Source organism: Phycodurus eques, chromosome 1 (genome assembly GCF_024500275.1).
Source record: "Phycodurus eques isolate BA_2022a chromosome 1, UOR_Pequ_1.1, whole genome shotgun sequence".
Classification (NCBI taxonomy): domain Eukaryota; kingdom Metazoa; phylum Chordata; class Actinopteri; order Syngnathiformes; family Syngnathidae; genus Phycodurus; species Phycodurus eques.
In genome coordinates, this window is record NC_084525.1 from 48183805 (window position 1) to 48201558 (window position 17754).

The window sequence follows — 17754 nt, forward strand, 5'->3', positions numbered from 1 at the left end:
TACCCTGTAAATAATTGATTTTTTCTTTTGTTTTTGGCCGGTCCCCCAAACCACTGGGGATTCAAGAATTTCTAATGTAGCACTTCCTTTGAAAATATTGCGGTTTTGGTTTGTGTAGAAAGGACAGGGAAAATGTCCTATTTATGCTTTTGAAAACAAAAAACATGAAAAGTGATGGTGCGAATAAGAAGGCACTCTATCTGATCTGCCGGTAATGAAGATGGAGTGGGCGAGCTTTGCCAGAATGCAACAACAACAAAACAAAAAACAAAAAAAAAAGAAAAGAAAGATGTCATGAGGAGGAGTCTTGTCGTGGTGGAGATGATTTCATACTCAATGATGGTTTCAACGTCTCGTCTATTTTTGTAAATGACACGCACGCTCTCATGCTATTCCGGAGGGGATGGCGAACAAATGCTTTTGACAATGAAGTGCGACATTAAAAAGTGCCTGCTTTGTTTTTCCTTTTTTTTTTTTTTTTTTAAATTGATGACTGCAAATTGTTGTTAGTGATGTACACCTTTCTTGACTTGAATCGTTCAAATGATCCTTTTTTGTAGATAAATCTAGCTTTGGAAAAGGGATTCTTTCTGTGTTACATTTTATATGATGTCGCTCGACAGATAATTTTGTACATTTTCCACTATTTCTATCCAAAGTCATTTTAGCGGTCTCTCCAAAAATGATCCTTCATCAAAGACTTATTGCCTTGATTTTTTTTTTTTTGCCTTAAAAATGTATTTAACAGTTTATTTATTTTGTACTTTTATTTATTCATCCTGATAAAACACTGAGCTTGGATTAGAATTGAAGGTGGCTCTGTCATTCAAAAAAAACCAAACTGCATTTTTTTTTTTTTTTTTTTTTAATTGCTGAAATATTCAAAGTTGCGTCTGCTTTCATGCATATGTCGAGCAATAAAGTCTTAAATCCTGATTTATTGGCACAATATGCTGTTGTGCTTTCTGTACGTGAACTTTGTGTTTGGAATATATATATATATATATATATATATATACACACACGTACACACAATGGGCACGGAAAGTTTTCAGACCCTCTTAAAATGTTCATTTCTTAAAATCATTTAAGTTCCTTGTTTTCCTCAATGTACACACAGCACCCCATATTGACAGGGTGGGGGGGGGGGGGGGACATAATTGTTGACATTTTTGCAGCTAGATTAAAATAAGTATTCCGATCCTATGCTGCGACACTACTTTTTTAATTTAACTCGGGCGTTGATCATCCTTGAGATGTTTCCACACCTTCATTGGGGTCCAGCTGTGTTTGATTCTACTGATTGGACTCGATTAGGAAAGCCACACCCCCCCCCCCCCCCGCCGTCTACGTAAGACCTTCCTGTTACGGCGGCGTCAAACGCAATATGTTTGGACCCCAAAAGCAAAAACAACAGAAGATGCACGTTTACAGACTTTATTCGAAAAAGGGAGCACGCCGACGTGAAAAGAGGACTATAAACAGAAAGTGACGTGACAGAAGGGCAACGTGGGAAAAAAAAAACCATCTAGCGGACCGGTACTTAAATGTGGACGCAGAGCCACAGGAGGAAAACACTAAAGGAAGCTAGGAGAACAAACTCTAACCTACGCAAGGAAGAGAAACAAGAACAGGAAAAACACAGGAGTACTTACTAGAAAAACAGCGGACGAAAAGAGCTACTGGCAGGACGGCACCATTTTTCAGCATTTTCCTCCTGCGTCTTCCACGCTTAAATACACTGCTGATGACAAATCACCAGCAGCTGCATCGCGAGAGACTCCGCCCACCGACCTGCAACGCAACAGAAAATTCCACACAGGAAACAAGCAAACAAAACAGGATATGGCACCTACAGCTCACAGTGTATGTCAAAGGAACTGCCCGAAGAGCTCAGAGACAGACTTGTGGCTGGGCACAGATCTTGGCCAAGCTTACCAAAAAAAATTCTGCTGCACTTAAGGTTCCTAAGAGCACAGCGGCCTCCGTAATCCTGAAATGGAAGACGTTTGGGACGACCAGAACCCTCCCTCGAGCCGGCCGTCCGGCCAAACTGAGCAATCGGGGGAGAAGAGCCTCGGTGAGAGAGGTCAAGAAGAACCCAAAGGTCACCGTGGCTGAGCTCCAGAGATGCAGTCGGGAGATGGGAGAAAGTTCTAGAAAGTCGACCATCACTGCAGCCCTCCGCCAGTCGGGGCTTTATGGCAGAGTGGCCCGACGGAACGCGGCCAAGTACAGGGATCTCCTGGACGAAAACCTTCTCCAGCGTGCTCAGGACCTCAGATTGGGCCGAAGGTTCACCTTCAAAAAAGACGACCCCAAGCACACAGCTAAAATAATGAACGAGTGGCTTCAGAACAACTCCGCCACTGTTCTTGAATGGCCCGGCCAAAGTCCTGACTTCAACCCAATTGAGCATCTCTGGAAAGAGCTGAAAACGGCTTCCCACCACTTTGAATGTCAGTATTATGAGATAGCATTCCATTTTTATGACCCTTTTGTGTTATTATTATTATTTTTGTTTTGTATTTATGATGTTTCCTTTTTTTTTTTTAAACATTCGTCGACAAAATGCGAGCCCGCCGCCCAACTTTTCACAAGGTCGCGTCCGCCGTCACCTTCAGAAAAACGATCGATGCGCGTGGGCGAAGCCTTCGAATGCATTCTTCGGATAAGGAAAAGGGGAACGTCAATGTCGGAAGTGTTGAATTCATCTGCAAGAAAGGAGCCTGGGAACAGGGATTTGTCACTAAGTCTCGAGCGAGTCTTTGTCCTTGACTTCCAGCTGGCTGCGTGTTCTCGCCCCCCCTCCCCCTCCGACCAATAGAAGGCCTCAAAATAGTCGCGGCTTTGTGTGGCAGCTCTAAACTGAGAAAGACATTTTCCTTCCATTCTCTCCCCCCCCCCGCCAACGCTGAATGTGTGCAACTTTGTATCACGGCATTACTTTGACGACTGTACACGAGCGGGGCGGGGGGCCGGTGTCGGTGACGCTGGAGCCTCGCGAAAAGGTTTCCACCGGGGGTCGCGTGAGCGTGTTTTGGCCTCGCACCTCCCCGACCTTCTCCCACGTCTTTCCTCCGTCTGCAGGCCACGTGAGAAACAAGGGAAGCTATCGTCGACGACATCTTTTCTCCTGTTTTTTTTCTTTTTCTTTTTCTTGAAGTCGTCCTGCTTCCTCTTTGTCATGCGTTGAAAAAGGGAGAGGGGGTTGGGAAAAAAAAGAAATGGCAGCGCTGTGGAATTTACATCCTGGCTAACTTTAGCTTTGGGTTCTTGACCAGAACACACATCCTCCAATTTCTGTCTATATTGGTCTCCCTGCGTCTTCCCTTATGGCGATTTTGCGCATAATTCCCCTTCCGAGTTCCGCAGTGGCCCAGCTTGACAATTGAACGCCCTGAACCGAGATCGTATGAATTTCAAAAGCTCCTTTTTGAGACTCACTCGTGCCAATCTCACTGACCGAAATGAATAATGACCTCGTCTCTCTCGCGCTATTATTATTATTTTGTTTTTGTTTTTTTGCACTCACTTTCGAGCACAATCGAAGCTACGTGATGAGTGACGAATCTGTGATGACGTAAATGCATATTGGCTTGTGATTAGCCAGCCAATCACAGGGCACACATGCATAAGCAACTCGTATTTACACGTGTGGGGCAATTTAGATTGAGGGGATAATTGCGACGAAACGCGTATACATGCAGTGGATATGCTTTATGGACTTTCCGTGAAGTGCAAAGAAGCAAAGGTTCGCCAAACATTTTGTTTTTTCTATTCTCGGGGGGGGAAAAAAAAAAAAAAAGAAGAAGATTAGAAGTACGACATTGCGATTGTTTTTATTTTAGCCAGCAGGATACGCGTCTCGCTCCTAACTCCTAAGCTCCTTTTCTTTCTTTCTTTACTTTTCAGTGGCCCCTCTTCATTTCCGCCTGTCTGCAAATGTCGTGGAGGCCATTAATCGTCCCGTGTGCAACACGCACCCCAGAAGGTAATTACGGTCATTAAAGCAATTAGGGAGCACACGGAGGGGAGGTTTTAGTCAGACCCCGAGGCCGCGCGCTCCTCCATCAGGAGGGTGCCGAGGTGGTCCGCACGCAAACAAAATAAGAGAAGGGAAGAATTGGAGGACGACCTCGCCGGCTTCGTGACCAGAAGCATTAGCCAGCAGAAGTTCCTTCCCGCTCTCACATCCTCTGAAGATTATTTTGGTGCTTCAGCAAACGGGAGGCGGCAGAGGGAGGAAAGCAGACTGCGGTTTTGCGGCATTTATACACAAATACACTCACGCACGCGCCCCCACGCCCGGCATGTCATGTGAGCCTTAGCCTAATATTATGCTCTCATTGTGTCTGCCGCTGTGGGAGTGTCCCCCCCCCCCTCCCGCGAGCTCGCTTTTCCTCGCCATGTTGGGTGGCAAAAGTGTCGTCCGTTCGCTCGGCCTTTTCGGGACTTTTCCCAGCAATTCCCACTGTTGCCCTTGGCGCACGTGCGCAAAGAAAATAAAGAAGGGAACAAGGAGCCGCTGTTACAGGTTGTCTTGCGAATGAAGTTCAAAATGAAAGCGGCGGTTTGAAGGCGAGATCACGTTCACGTTGAGATCCGAGATAAAGTGTTTGGTCAAATGTTAAGCTTTGTTGTCAGGGCAGAAAGGTCAGTCAATGTCAAACCATAAAAGACAACTGAAGAACAGACAAAGTGTGGGTTTTTTTTGGTTTGCTTTTTGTTTTTTGTTTTTAAACGGCGACAATGTTTAGTGAAATCCAATGCGAGAGCTGCATGAAAGCGTTTACTGTTATTATTATTATTATTATATTATTATATATCCGAAAATGCGTCTTCCCTTCGGATAATCCGACGGCTCGTTGGCAGCCGTGAGAGAAGGCGGAAGCGTGAGGTCAATTTAGTTTGGGAAAAAGTCCACCGTGACAGCGTGCGGACAGGAGGTTCGTGGTGACGTGGCTACTTTAGAGCGCCTTGTTGTTCCCCCCGAAACGGAAAGGGTGGGACACATTCCGCAACCAGAGGCTTTCACTTTTTTGGGCGGCGCAAACATTTAGGATTTAGGGCCTTTGAGGGTTGGACAAAAAAAAAATAATAATAATAATTTGGAAGCCTTATTTTATAATTATATATCTATAATATATTGATATATCGATTTTTTTTTATAAATCAGTCAAATTTAGCAGGGTTGTTAACAACACTCTTCTCTGTGGTGTGTCAAATTGAGATGGTATTTTCACTTTACAGAGAATAAAAACAATTTTAATTCATTCCAAAATATTTGTAATGGATTACAAACTGAATATTATATATATATATATATATATATATATATATATATATATATTGAGTGTGTGTGTGTGTGTGTTAGCCAGAGAAGCAACATATGCGCAACGAAGAAGGTCGCAGCTGCGTCGAACTGTGAACTTTAAAACTCTTTCTGAGGCAAACGTGCTAACCACTAATCCAGCTGCCGGGCAGGGAGACCACAAAGCATTTTTAAAAAGAATATATAGATATTTATTTATTTGATTTTTTTTTTTTTTTTTAATGGGATGACTCAACCAGAACAGGAAGAAAATGAAACAATGGTTAAAATGTTAACGTTCCAAATAAAAATCTTGCGGTTAACCGTGCCAATGTAACTTTTTGTCAACAGGGCATAATGGTTAAGAAATAACTACTACAGCATAACGATTTATTTTTCTTTTCTTTTTTTTAATTTTTTTTTTTTAAAGGAGAAAGAAAAAAAAAAGAAAGAAAAAAAACAATTTTTCCAAACAGTGATGCCTCCCTCTGCTGGCCATGACAATTCTGTTTGTCGACACTCCACAAGAAGTATTCAAGAGTTGTTTTTATTATTGGTTTTGTTCATTTTGTTTTTGCATTGTAAAGATGACTGTCAACAAAATAAGTGTACACAGAATGCTGTACAATGAAAGTGGCTGGACGGTACAACTGCAATTCTGCCATCTTACCACAAGAGGTCAGACTGGCTCCAAAAGGTGTCGCTCATGAGTGTTGTCGATTTATTTCGAAATGACAAAAACACAAGAACAGGAGAATTTTCTTCACACAACTGATAATGTAGTATTATAATACATGAAAAGCATTAATGAATGAATGGCGAGAATGGTGTGTGTGTGTCAATGTGGATAATTGTTTAAATCTTAATTTCAGTGCGAAAGGTCTGTGCGTGCTCATGTTTGGCCGGGTGTCGCCGCGCCCGAACCGTGAGCGTCCCCTCGGCGCCCAGAGATGACGTCACCGAGGTGGGGTCCACGTCCTCGGGCAGCTGACACTTGTGGGTGAATGTGTTCATCACCGAACCGTCCTGGGCCAACTGTCAATCAGACGAAAAGAACAGCAAAACGTGCAATGCATTTGTGTCAGTGGCCAGGCAGAGTATTTGATTTGATGTTCATATTTTGTATTTATTGTGCATTTTCCTCACTGTTTGTTTGTCGAATAGTATCAATAATTGTATTGGGAAGATGCATGCGAAATTCATGCAGTGCAGTCGAGCGTAGCGAGGAGTACGATGAGCGCGACATTGGAGAGACCACGCGAGCCTTTACATAAACACACGATGGCGCAACATTGGAGACCAGAAAGATGATTGGAGTGTTTTGAGTTACGAGCCCGAAATTCAACTTGTATCTTGAGGCCTCACTGCACTGAGGCAAGCGCGACCGGGGAGGACATTCGGGTATTTACGACCAACCAAAACTGGCCCCCGCTCAGTGGAACCCGAACTCGGAGTCACGTACGAGATTCCGTACCTTTTCCGCACGGACTTCGATTTGGTTGTTGGACGTGGTGACGATGACGTCTTCCGGGGAGAAGTCTCGAACGTCCACCGTGAACTGGTACGAATCCCCGAGTGCTTTGATCTTCCCACTTCCACCTGCAAATGTCTGACGTTGTTAAGGGGAACAGCACAACAAGGATTTTCGCTCCTGCTCCACAATTTTCTCACAACTTCAGCAGCGCTTCACGTTGTTTTCATGAGTTGGATGTTCTGGCACCTTTGCCACCTCTTATTATAATACATTATCGTTTTAAATGTCATTGTGAGTCCGATTTGAGTGTGGCGAAAATGCCATAAGTCAACGATTCAGGTTAAAATTGGTTAACTTTTCATATTAGCAGACAAAGAACCAACAGTTTCCCTTTCCTACTGACACATTTTATCTGCCGCGATTAGCTGGCGACCAGTTCAGGGTGAACCCCGCCTCTCGCCCGAAGATAGCTGGGGTAGTCTCCAGCGCACCTGCGACCCGAGTGAGGACAAGCGCTACAGAAAATGGATGGATGGACATTTCATCTGCTGTATTATACAAGAGTGTTATAATGCATAGGCGAGTCGAGCGGGCGGATGTCAGTGGTGACAGTGACAGCTGTTTGTCCTGGTGTGTGATTGTGACCTCAGTCGAGAACTATACACACACACACACACACACACACACACACGGCAACGATTGGCAGTCTGAGTGATATCAGATTGGATTTAACATATGCGGGTTAGGTATATTACACCTACTATGTCCGTGCGTGTGTGTGTGTGTGTGTGTGTGTGTATACCAGTAACCGAGCAACCATTTGTTCATGCCTCTTGTGCAGACATCATCCAGATAGTCTGGGTCTGAAGTCACACTGGCAGGCAGTCCAGCATTCTCCAGCTTGTGTGCGTGCGTGCGTGCGTGTGTGCGTGCGTGCGTGTCTGTTGTAGTGCACCCCGACCGCTCCTGTGCAGCTTGCGCAGGATACCATTCATGGTTACCAAAACAACTGTGCCACGTCGAGCACACGGATTCCTGTGGACGAATTCCTGTGGAATTCCTTTAAACGTCATGTGTTTGTCCAAGCAGATTTAATGGCATGCTAATTTTGCCCGCCTGGGGAAGCTCACTCCATTGTCTTTCCCTCAGTCGGTGATGTACAGTAAGTCTTCTACACAAACTGTACCAACCCTCACCGGAACGAAATCCGTCTTACTGCCGGCAGTGCGGACCAAAGTGTTTCACAAAAAAAAAAAAAAAAAAAAAAAAAAAAAAAACATCACAGCAATAGAACAGAAGTGAAACGTTCCGCAATGCAATGCCAAAGCATTGATTTTGAAACTAATGTAATGTGCGGCCAACCGTCTGGTCCTCGTCAGCACGTGTGCAGCAGAGTTTTGCAGTAACTGCGAATTAGCAGTAGACTTTTTTCGGATGACCAGGGAGCAGGGCATTACGATCAAGAAAATCCCCTCTGACAGCTACTTCTGTTTGACCCATTTTGGATCCGATTTGTCCGGATTTGGCTAAGACCGCCCCCTTTCCTCTGATTGGTTGCCTCTGTGCAGAAGACCCACTTGTGTGAGCACACATGTTCGTTATGCTGACAGCGTTGGCTTGGGAGCGTAGAGGTAAGCAGAGATCTTCTTCGCTCGTGACGTAGATGAGCTCAAGAAATTTGAATGACCTGATTGCAGAAAACGTTTGGAACTGAGGAATCCGTGGACGGTTTTATTTCATATTTCACATGTTTACAGAGGCACCGTAGAGCCAATATTACATCCCAAATACTGGGAAAAGTTGGTTTGGTAAAATATGACACCTTTAAAATGATAAAAACCTATCTTCATAAGGTTTTTAATAAGTGAAATAAAATCAAGCTCAGAGTCAAAAATCACACCTAGGTTCTTTACATATTACATGAAAAAGTAGTGGACCTAAAATTGACCCTTGGGCACCCCACACTTAATTTCATGTGTTCCGGAGGAACACGTATCCATACTTATGAAGAAAAATGGATCTGTGAGATAAGAACTGAACCAGTTAGAAACAGCACCAGCGAGATCGACCAGATTTCTGAGTCTATTTTATTAAATGTGGTAAACTACTCTATCAAATGCCGAGCTAAGGCCCAGTAACATCAAGACTGTGAGTTTTTGAGAGTGTGTATTACACATGATGTTATTGAAAACATTGAAAAGGGCTGCCTCGGTACTGTGGTTCATCCGAAGAACTCGGGGCTTAAACCACTCCTGTTTGGAAGGCAGTGGGGAACACACCCATCTGAAGACAGCAATTAGCAATGTCTAAAAAGGGGCTCCTCGAAGAATACATCAAATGTTTTTTTAAAAGCACTGCGGGAATCGGCTCGGAACCTTCGCCGTGCTCCTGAAATCAACAATTTTTGGAGATCTCTCATGAGATCTCCAAAAAGTACGGCTTTAGCTTACCATGACAATCAGGGGCAGCGTTAGCGATCGGCCTTGGTTTTCGAGAGACGAGCCCTCATTCAGCCGAATGTTTGCTTTGCCTTGCGAGTGCAAACTTGAGATACGAGCGCTTTATGGTGGCAGTAACTCAGTTCATCTCACTTCACAATAAGCCTTTCAACATGTCATCAGAAAAGCGATGTTTCCAACTGTTTATGGTCAAACCAAGCATAACTTAAAGAGAATCACGAGTTGTGTATGTAAAACAACCACAGCGTTGCCGTGGGAACGACCGCTAGCTCAATGCTAACAAACGACAACCAAATGAATGGAAAATGCCATTGACATGCAAACTGTTAGCGTCGACAGTGGCAGTATTAGAACCCTTTAAGAAACGGATATGTTGGCGCATAGAGTGGAGCAGCACATAGAGACAGATAATATAAGATAAGGAAAATATTCCTCTTCTATAAGATGAGGAAAATATTCTTCATCCTTCAGAGAAAAAACAACTGATGTTACAGCAACTTACTCAGTAGTAGAACAGCAGAAGACGTAGGCAAGAGTATTCTTCATTTGTCGGCATGACTGTGCTATATAATAGTGCCTTTCGATGGCCAAGGCGGGCACACCAGCTTGCGCAGCCCACCATTAGATCATGAGGCACAAACTGTTTCATGCTTTACGTTCCGTTTATTTTATCAGCCTGTTTTTATAAAGTAAAATATTATAGAGTGCGATTTTTCCTTATGAGAAAAAACTAAACAAAAACAAAACATTTTCTGGGGATTCTGGAACGGATTACTGGCATCTCCATTCATTTCAATGGGAAAGACGAATTGAGATAAGGCTGTTTTCAGTTAAGAGCATGGACATGTGAGGAATTACGCTCGTATCTCAAGACACCACTGTACTTGGGCTTTTTGAACCCCGAATCAGAATTTTACTTTGGAAGAAAAGAAGCGACTGCAAATTTGAGCGACGGTAAGCGCACGGATTGTATTTTCATCCATGGAGGCAGCACTTCGCAAAGTCGCCCAATTACACTTTTCAATTTCGTTGTGCGCATCGGAAAAAAACGAAGCCCGTATCTCAGGCCAGCGTTATCAGTGACTATCAGATAGCTCTGTTGGTCTCTGGTATTGTCTCGATCTCCTGCCTGCAATATTTTCCTCTCTCGGACATCATTTCAGACATCAATACAAGCGCTTTGAGTTGTCTCTCACTTACTGGAAAAGCCCAAGGTGTTGCCGCCGGGCCTCACGAAGGGCCCAAAGTCCTCGGAAAACATCCCGTGACTCTTCTCCACGTACGGATTACTGGAGGAAGACGAGGACGACGTCTGATGGAAACTCCGCTCCGATCGGTAGGCAGAAGAGTTGCTGGCGCTCATGGATGGCGGAGGTTGCCCGAGGCTGAGGCACGGTGAAAGGAGAAGTCAGGGAAAACTTGCCGCTTCTTCCTTCCGGAGGACGGCTCTTTCCAACTAAAATGTAACAAAACAGAAATTTATTTCTTTTCCTCGCTTCTCTTTACAGTTAATGGCCATTTGTGTCGGCCGAGGTCACGGCCTCCATCCCCTTATAGTGTCACTCTTTAGCAGCCACTCCCCCTTATAAGCGGCGCTGGGCCTTGTGTGGACAGGAGGTGCGCGCGTGTGTGATAATGGTCTATTTTTAGCAGCACGCACCGAGCGACGGCAAGGCTCTGCGCGTGCAAAATCGAGACCGCCGGTAAGCGAGGTCGCGTGTGTGCGTGTGAACAGTTGCCATTCCTGCCTCGCCATCCCTGAAATAGATGATCTCTCCGCAGAGCTCACTCGCGCGCCATCGCCCGACGACAGCGCTTCCCAACACTTGGTTCCCGAGCCGCGTGCGGTTCCGTGGCGGGTGCTGCTCGCGGTTCGTCGGTTTTCAACTTCAGCTTAACATCGTAACAAATCTACTAGCCAACCTAACATAGGGAGCTTTTTTTGTTGTATTTGTTTCACCAACGACCCGCACATGCGGTTAGAGCTATGTTTCTCAGACAAGCTATATCACTACTTTCACGATGTGTAAAACCTTTCGGACATCTTCCGCGACTGGAAGGAACTAATAATAGGGACTATGGCCTGCTGATAATCGAAGGGAAAAAAAACCTTGTCGTTAAAGTCAATTCACCAGAAGTGTATGTGTACATGCGGCTAAGGCTCTAGTTAACCTCTAACGAACAACCCAGGCTAAACTTAGCTCCTCCCAGACTAACAAAGATCTAAGTCTCTCATTCAAGATGGATCACTTCAGCAGCACTTCCTTGACACCAATTGCTACTTTCCTATTAGCCATTGGGAAGAGGGAACCGCTAATAGGTGGCGGTCACAGTTTTTTAAATGACTTGATTGGATAAGAGGAACTCATTCCAAGCTACTGTTGCTATGGTAGCGTGGACGTTGCAATGTTCTGCTGATGCGTTCCACTTGTCCAGTTCGCCACCCCTGCCTTACTGTAGCCTCGTTTTTATACAAGAACAATGAATCCAATCCTTAAGTAGGCTACATTCCTGTTAAACTACAGCACTCCCGTTAATCTCCCGAAAGCGATGAAATTCTAGTTCTGCATTTAATGGAATCAATGACGTAGGCCGAGAGAATTTAAAAAAATACTTGTACCCGTTCATCTCACTTGTGCCTCGGCAGAATTTGTGCAGCATACCGTACGTCCCGTAGGGCGATGGAACGATGCCACAGCAAGCGAGGAGCTGACACCACCGAGCAAAGTTAAGAGCCAAACAAAGATGGAAAGAATGCACTGGAAAACAAAGCTGTCCGGGTGTCCGGGACTTAGCGGTGTCATGCTTTGTGTTTATTAATATCTGCGACTCATGACATCCAGCTGAAGGCATCCTAAACATTCAAATTCAATTGCACGATGTCTTTGTTGATATACAGTGTAACGTTCTGGTCACTGGGCGTCGATGAAGCGCCGTTCGCATTGTTGCTACGTTTATCACAAGGCAAATGACATCACGGGGGAATGTCTTAAGAGCAGAACCTTCATCACACACGTGACACTCTGAAGGTCTGACCTTGAGGAATTTCCTGTTTTCGACCGCGATGTAGTTGGGGAACACTGTTTGATTTTAGGTATGGGAAAGTCCTCAAAGTGGCGATTTCTTTGATTGGAGAGAATACTCGCCACGCAACACTTTGACGTCATTGTGCTCGTATCCCTAATGTAGTGCCCAATGACCGTAGGCCATTGCACAATGCGGACAAGAAAATAAGATAGGAGCAAGCAACAACAGAAACAACTGCAGTCGTCGGATGGAAGGAAAGCTGAAATGGACGATGCATCATTGCCGGTAATAGACGAGGGACACGGGCGAGATGCGTGCGTTGAAAGGATGAAAAGTAATAAACAGAAGAGGGCGAATGTGATCCAGTAATCCAGCCTGTCTCAGCAGTGGCATTGAATCGGGACTGTTCGTTTGCTTGTGTACATTCCAAACAGACGCGGCGTCGGTTTCAGCTGCCGTGTGTTACGTAAGGCTGCAGACAGACAAACATCCCGTCACCGTAGATGGTGAACGCGTGGAGGGTCGATTTTTTTTCTTCTTTTTTCACTATTCTAATTATAATTGATTACGCAATTATTTGATCGTATAAAAAAGTTCGATGTATTTGTAAAATTGTAAAGGTTATAACTAATAATGCAATTAATGGTCTTTTTTTTTTTTTTTTACATTATTTGTAATCAATGCAATTAGTATTATTGTATATTGAATAACTGCTTAAGAAAATAAATCATATTAAATGCATATGTACAATTGTTCAAAATAAATTGACCAACATTCGGAAAAAAACTTGAAAAAAAAATTATAATAGGTATTACATGAGTCTTCGTTATGTGATTATGTGATTATGTGGTTCCGGATTAAAGAGCGGAGCGGGCAGCACGTGGTCCACGGGCCGTAGTTTGCTCACCCCCGGATCCAAACAAGTGATCAACATTTTCAATGTCCTCCAAAATTCCAAGCTTTCATCTGGGCGGGAGCATGCGGCGCAAAAGCCCTCTTGAAATTGCTTCGTCATCGTCAGACCGGGAGAAAGTCACCGGCGACATAACGACGCCACGGCATTCATTACGTGCGAAGACCCCGGAAGAGGTGGACTAAGTCGAGTGTTTCCATGGAAACCAGTTTTTGCACGTTTCTACCAGTGTGTGTGAGACTGATGCTCACATAGCTCAAATTTCTAAAATAGCGCAAGTGCTAATTGAAAGTGTGAAGGAGAGGTGGAATTGAGAAAAGTAAAACAGTAACTATATTCTACGTATTCTATATATATATATTTTTTTTAGTAAATCATTGTCTGGTAAGGTCATTTGAATGGCAGGCAGCAAAGCTTGAATCTGAGCCGCTCTCCCAAGTGTGACCGCTTAATCATCTTAAAGCCCACCTGCACAATTCCGACCTCGAGCAACGGATCTTTGATCACATCCATTGCGTCGCTCAGGTAAGTCTGCTCGGCTCGGGTTCGAGCGTCGGTGAGCCTTCATTTATCGTCGAACTGCATTGTGTTTTTTTTATGTTTTATTTTTATTTTTTATTTTGCTCGTTAAATGAATGAAGACAAAGACGTTTGAAGGCAGCATGAAGACCCCGGCGGCGTCTCCCGAGAGCGGAAATGACGGAGGCAGTCGCAAGGCCGAAAGACGAGCCTGCCGCCAGACGCTCCGTCGTGGGACGCTGCTCCCTGAAAAACCACGCGTACGCTCCCGTGCGTTCGTCAAAGGTCTGACATTTCGCTGTGCGAAAGTGATCGTTTAACATACTATATGTGGTGTTTTTGTTTTTGCGATGGCCCATAAATTGTGGAACACAAAAATAAGAGAATATTAATCCAATCAAATGGGGGGTATAAATCCCACTAAATAATGTTCAAAGCTCCAAAGGAGGTACTATCACAGAAGCCTTTGGCGTGTTATTTAAAAAGGCCAAAAACCTTCATATGCAATCGTCTCACAAGAAGTAACAATACAACAGTGGTCCAAGAATCATTCATCAATCTTAAAGGGCACATCATATTTTTGCTGGAGTGCATTTCCACCTATCAAGTGCTAAATTAAACAAGCAAGTGATGTTTTAGTTGTCTGCGTGGTTCCCAACAGATGTGGAGGTACAAGGGCCCATTGATTGCTGCTTGCAACTTTGATATTCTCTCTCAAGCTGCTGAACCTTCCCTTGGCGCCCCCCCCCCCAGGGGAAGCGTGCCGCACAGTATCGTTGAATAGCGTTTGGGATGAATCGGTTCATTGTGCAATACTTCTATTGCAATAGTCAATAAAGGCGCTGCTCTCTGCTCCCCTAAATGCACCGCTGGGCTAAATCAGCTTGTCTGAATCATGAATCGGAATCGGAATCAAGAGGCTGACCTTTGCCAAGGTCAGCAATGTTTGGTACTTTCAAATAAGGCTACACTGTGATTAGCATGTTAACCAAAATGCAAACACTATGCTACTAACTGGAGGGCGTTATTAGTAGTAGTTTCTAGGCAGGACACGCCCCGCTGCAACATGATTGGCTCCTGCCTTCGCGGGAAGGGCAGTCTACGCAGATGCAAAGGCCTCTTTATACTCGGTTGCCATTGTTGTTGCTTTGTTCCTTGTTACGGAAAGGAAAGGAAAAACGGCGACGGGAAACTCCACCCCGTGGCGTCCTAGCCAATACCCCCGACTTGGAGGTGAACTGCAGAACACTTTCAAAACAGCGTCACATCAGTGCGCTCGCCGTCCGCGCGAGTATAAAGAAGCCTTAACGAGATGACCACTACTTCCCGTCCTTCTTCTCTGCGGCCTGCGGCACGTTGACCTTCCACTTGTTGTCTGTGTGGAGTGGAGACGAAGGTAAAGCCGGGTCAATGCACGGGTACTGTTGAAAAGCATAGAAGAGAAAAGTACAAACAAACTAAATAATACACTTCGGGCTCTATTTTTGTGTGAGCGAACACAGCCACCAATCGGAGCGGCTCCTCTCATTCCCTTTAAATGCGGCACTATGTTTTCTCGCACGGAGACGTCTGAGTGCGGCATCGAGGCCAGATAAACTTCAGCTTGTACAGTCGTTGATTGTTCCGCTCAACTTTAAGCTGCCTTAGTTTCACTTTCAATGAAGCCCAATTCTCTGCGACCCCGAAGCGCGCTGTTTCCGCCGTCTATCGTCTTTTTTTTGTTTTGTTTTTTTTTGCACGATTTTCTCAAGACGCTTTTCGCAGCCAGGACCAACAGCACTCGCTGTGTGTCTTATCGCTCAGCATCGGCGGCAGAACCTTTTTAATGCTTTTCCAGCTTAGTGGGCACAAATCAATGCGGTCCCAGAAGCTTTCAGAGAAAGCAATTTAAGGGAAAACGTTGGTGGGGTGTCGACGTTCTGTCCATTTTCCAGTTTGAAGTCATCGTGTATGGGAAAACAGGTACAAACGCACACTTAAGCAAGGATTTTTTTTTTTTTTGCACAGGTCCCATAATTGTTTGCATTAGTTTTTAAATGGCTGGCAAAACAAAAAGGTGAAAGTCAAATATGCCTTTTGATGCAATTTATTTCAGGAAAACTTTGTTTCAGATTTTAGTAGGAGCTCAATGAAGTTAAATGAGGGAAGATTTGATATGTCTTCTCCCTCCAGAGACTCTTCAAGTGTTGTTTCAAGCCAATTTCCCCACGCGTTTCCCTTTCCTCCCGCTGGAGATTCTGCTCTTTGCTCTACTGGGTTAAGAGGACTCTTCACATCCAATTCGATTCCATTCCCCCGAAGACGTCTGACTGATTCACATTCACATTAGGCCATGTGGAAACTCGGAGCCGTTGTGTTTTTCTCCCAATTAGTCTCATCGTGACTGTAATGATTCGGATGCTCTCGTGCGTGCTGGAACCAGGCTGCCGTGCGGCGCCGTGAGCTGCTCGTACCTCTCCCTGGGCCGCATCGTAGTTACTGTGGCCCTCGGGTGAAACCGCATCAATGGGAATAACCGGGAGCATAATTGGGCACGACGTTGTGTAAACAGGAACTGATTCAAATGACATCTATACTTTTTTGTGACATTTCTGGGTGGGAAACATTGGCCTAGTGCGAATTACACCCTTAGATGTTACTGCAGCTTTTATCCTCAATGAGAATGTTCTTTTTTTGAAAGAATTGTGACACCGGCTTATTTCGTTGTGCGAAATTCAGTCCACTTATGATGCAGCTGTTGACCTCCTTACTGGACAACACACCGTGGATGTCTCGAGCCCACGATGCCAATTCAAGCTTGGAACGCTACGACGTTATTCTCTGGATAGACCGGATTTGGACTGTGTTGTTGCTTCTCAGCAGTTGGAATCCGTTCAAATGTTGTGTTTAGGCGCACGACCTGAGAACTCAACCTGAACCATAAATGCTTCAGTTATTTTTCATTTTCATGTCATTTTTAGCCCAGTGCTTCTCACCCTGGAACGCCACTTTCCTATTGTTGCTCAGTCACGATCCACTTTTGGAGGAGTTCAGGACGATGAAGAAAAATGTAGTTTTCCAAAATAGCCGTCGGAAGCGTAGGTGCCGTATATCGTATTTGTAAACGACTCATGAAACGTAAATGTCACAATTGAACAACATCCCACCAATATCTTGGCGCTACTGTTTTCTTTTTAGGACATTAATGGTGGAAAAAGTTTTGAAATAATTTATCTTGCTCTCATTTTGCAAAATATTGTTTTTATATATGGAGAGAAATTGCCTTTGAACAGCGGTGTGTAGACTTTTTATATTAACTGTATATTTAACATTGGACGTCAAAAATGAGAGGGTGCTTTATTTCCCTACGTTAGCCATTTGGATCATTTTGTGCCTTTAGTTTATTAGTTAATACTGATTTTTGCTTCTTTTCTCTTTTTTTCCAGGGGCAGCTTTGGGTCGTTTACTTGTAGAGGGAATTGTTTGCGTGTCTTCCAGCACACACGATTGGTCTTCCATCAATCCTAGGGGGGGGGGGGAGGTTGGGGTACGGACTTGCTGGCACGAAAAAGAAAAAGAGAAAAATGACAGTGTTTGGCATGTTAAAGTACATCCAAAATGGCCTTTGGTTGTTTGGGGTTTTACGACAGCCAGTGGACTAATGCACCAAATTATTGCAGTATACACAACGTATACTGTACAGCGATTCTGCGTCGTCGTCGTTGTTGTTGTGTTGAGGAGAATGCGTCTCTCCTTTGACAGGCTTCTCTCCACGCAGGTGGGACACGTTTTGGGAGCCACACCGGCGCCGCTGCACAAAGCGGCTGGCTCGGAGGAGGTAAAAGATGGTGTCCAAAAAGATAGGGACTGAACTGATATGGACAGTGCTGCTTAGTACATCTCACCAAACGACAGCAATAAACACTGACTGTTTGGTAACTGTGAACGGTAACGTAATACAGTAAACCCCGAGGCCGGGCGCGCAAATACCGGGAAACTGGTTCTCGTTTTGGTCCTTGTGCAGAGAGTGGAGCGACATCTGGACGAGGTGTGCAGCATTCAGCCGCCC

At 44.6% G+C, this 17754-nt stretch overlaps 1 protein-coding gene across 2 annotated transcripts; it reads right to left on the reverse strand.

Annotated features, from left to right (window-relative positions):
- Window positions 1-5792: 5792 nt before the first annotated feature.
- On the reverse strand, window positions 5793-10813 carry hspb7 (heat shock protein family, member 7 (cardiovascular)). 2 transcript variants are annotated; one of them, XM_061669496.1, is made up of 3 exons: window positions 10448-10813; window positions 6789-6913; window positions 5793-6349 (listed from the first exon to the last, which is right to left on the reverse strand). In XM_061669496.1, the coding sequence occupies exons 1-3, from the start codon at window positions 10608-10610 to the stop codon at window positions 6170-6172; spliced, it is 468 nt and encodes a 155-aa protein (XP_061525480.1). In that variant the 5' UTR covers window positions 10611-10813; the 3' UTR covers window positions 5793-6169. The 2 variants fall into 2 exon arrangements, with proteins under 2 accessions (XP_061525480.1, XP_061525564.1); XM_061669580.1 differs by having other exon boundaries at window positions 6789-6923.
- Window positions 10814-17754: the final 6941 nt, after the last annotated feature.

Bases quoted from the DNA above. Each gene is read 5' to 3' on its own strand.
- hspb7 (XM_061669496.1), bottom strand. From the start codon at position 10,610: ATGAGCGCCAGCAACTCTTCTGCCTACCGATCGGAGCGGAGTTTCCAT. The intron at 6,914-10,447 runs GTAAGTGAGAGA...AGACATTTGCAG, and splicing joins CAACACCTTGGGCTTTTCCA to GTGGAAGTGGGAAGATCAAA. The intron at 6,350-6,788 runs GTACGGAATCTC...TCTGATTGACAG, and splicing joins TCGAAGTCCGTGCGGAAAAG to TTGGCCCAGGACGGTTCGGT.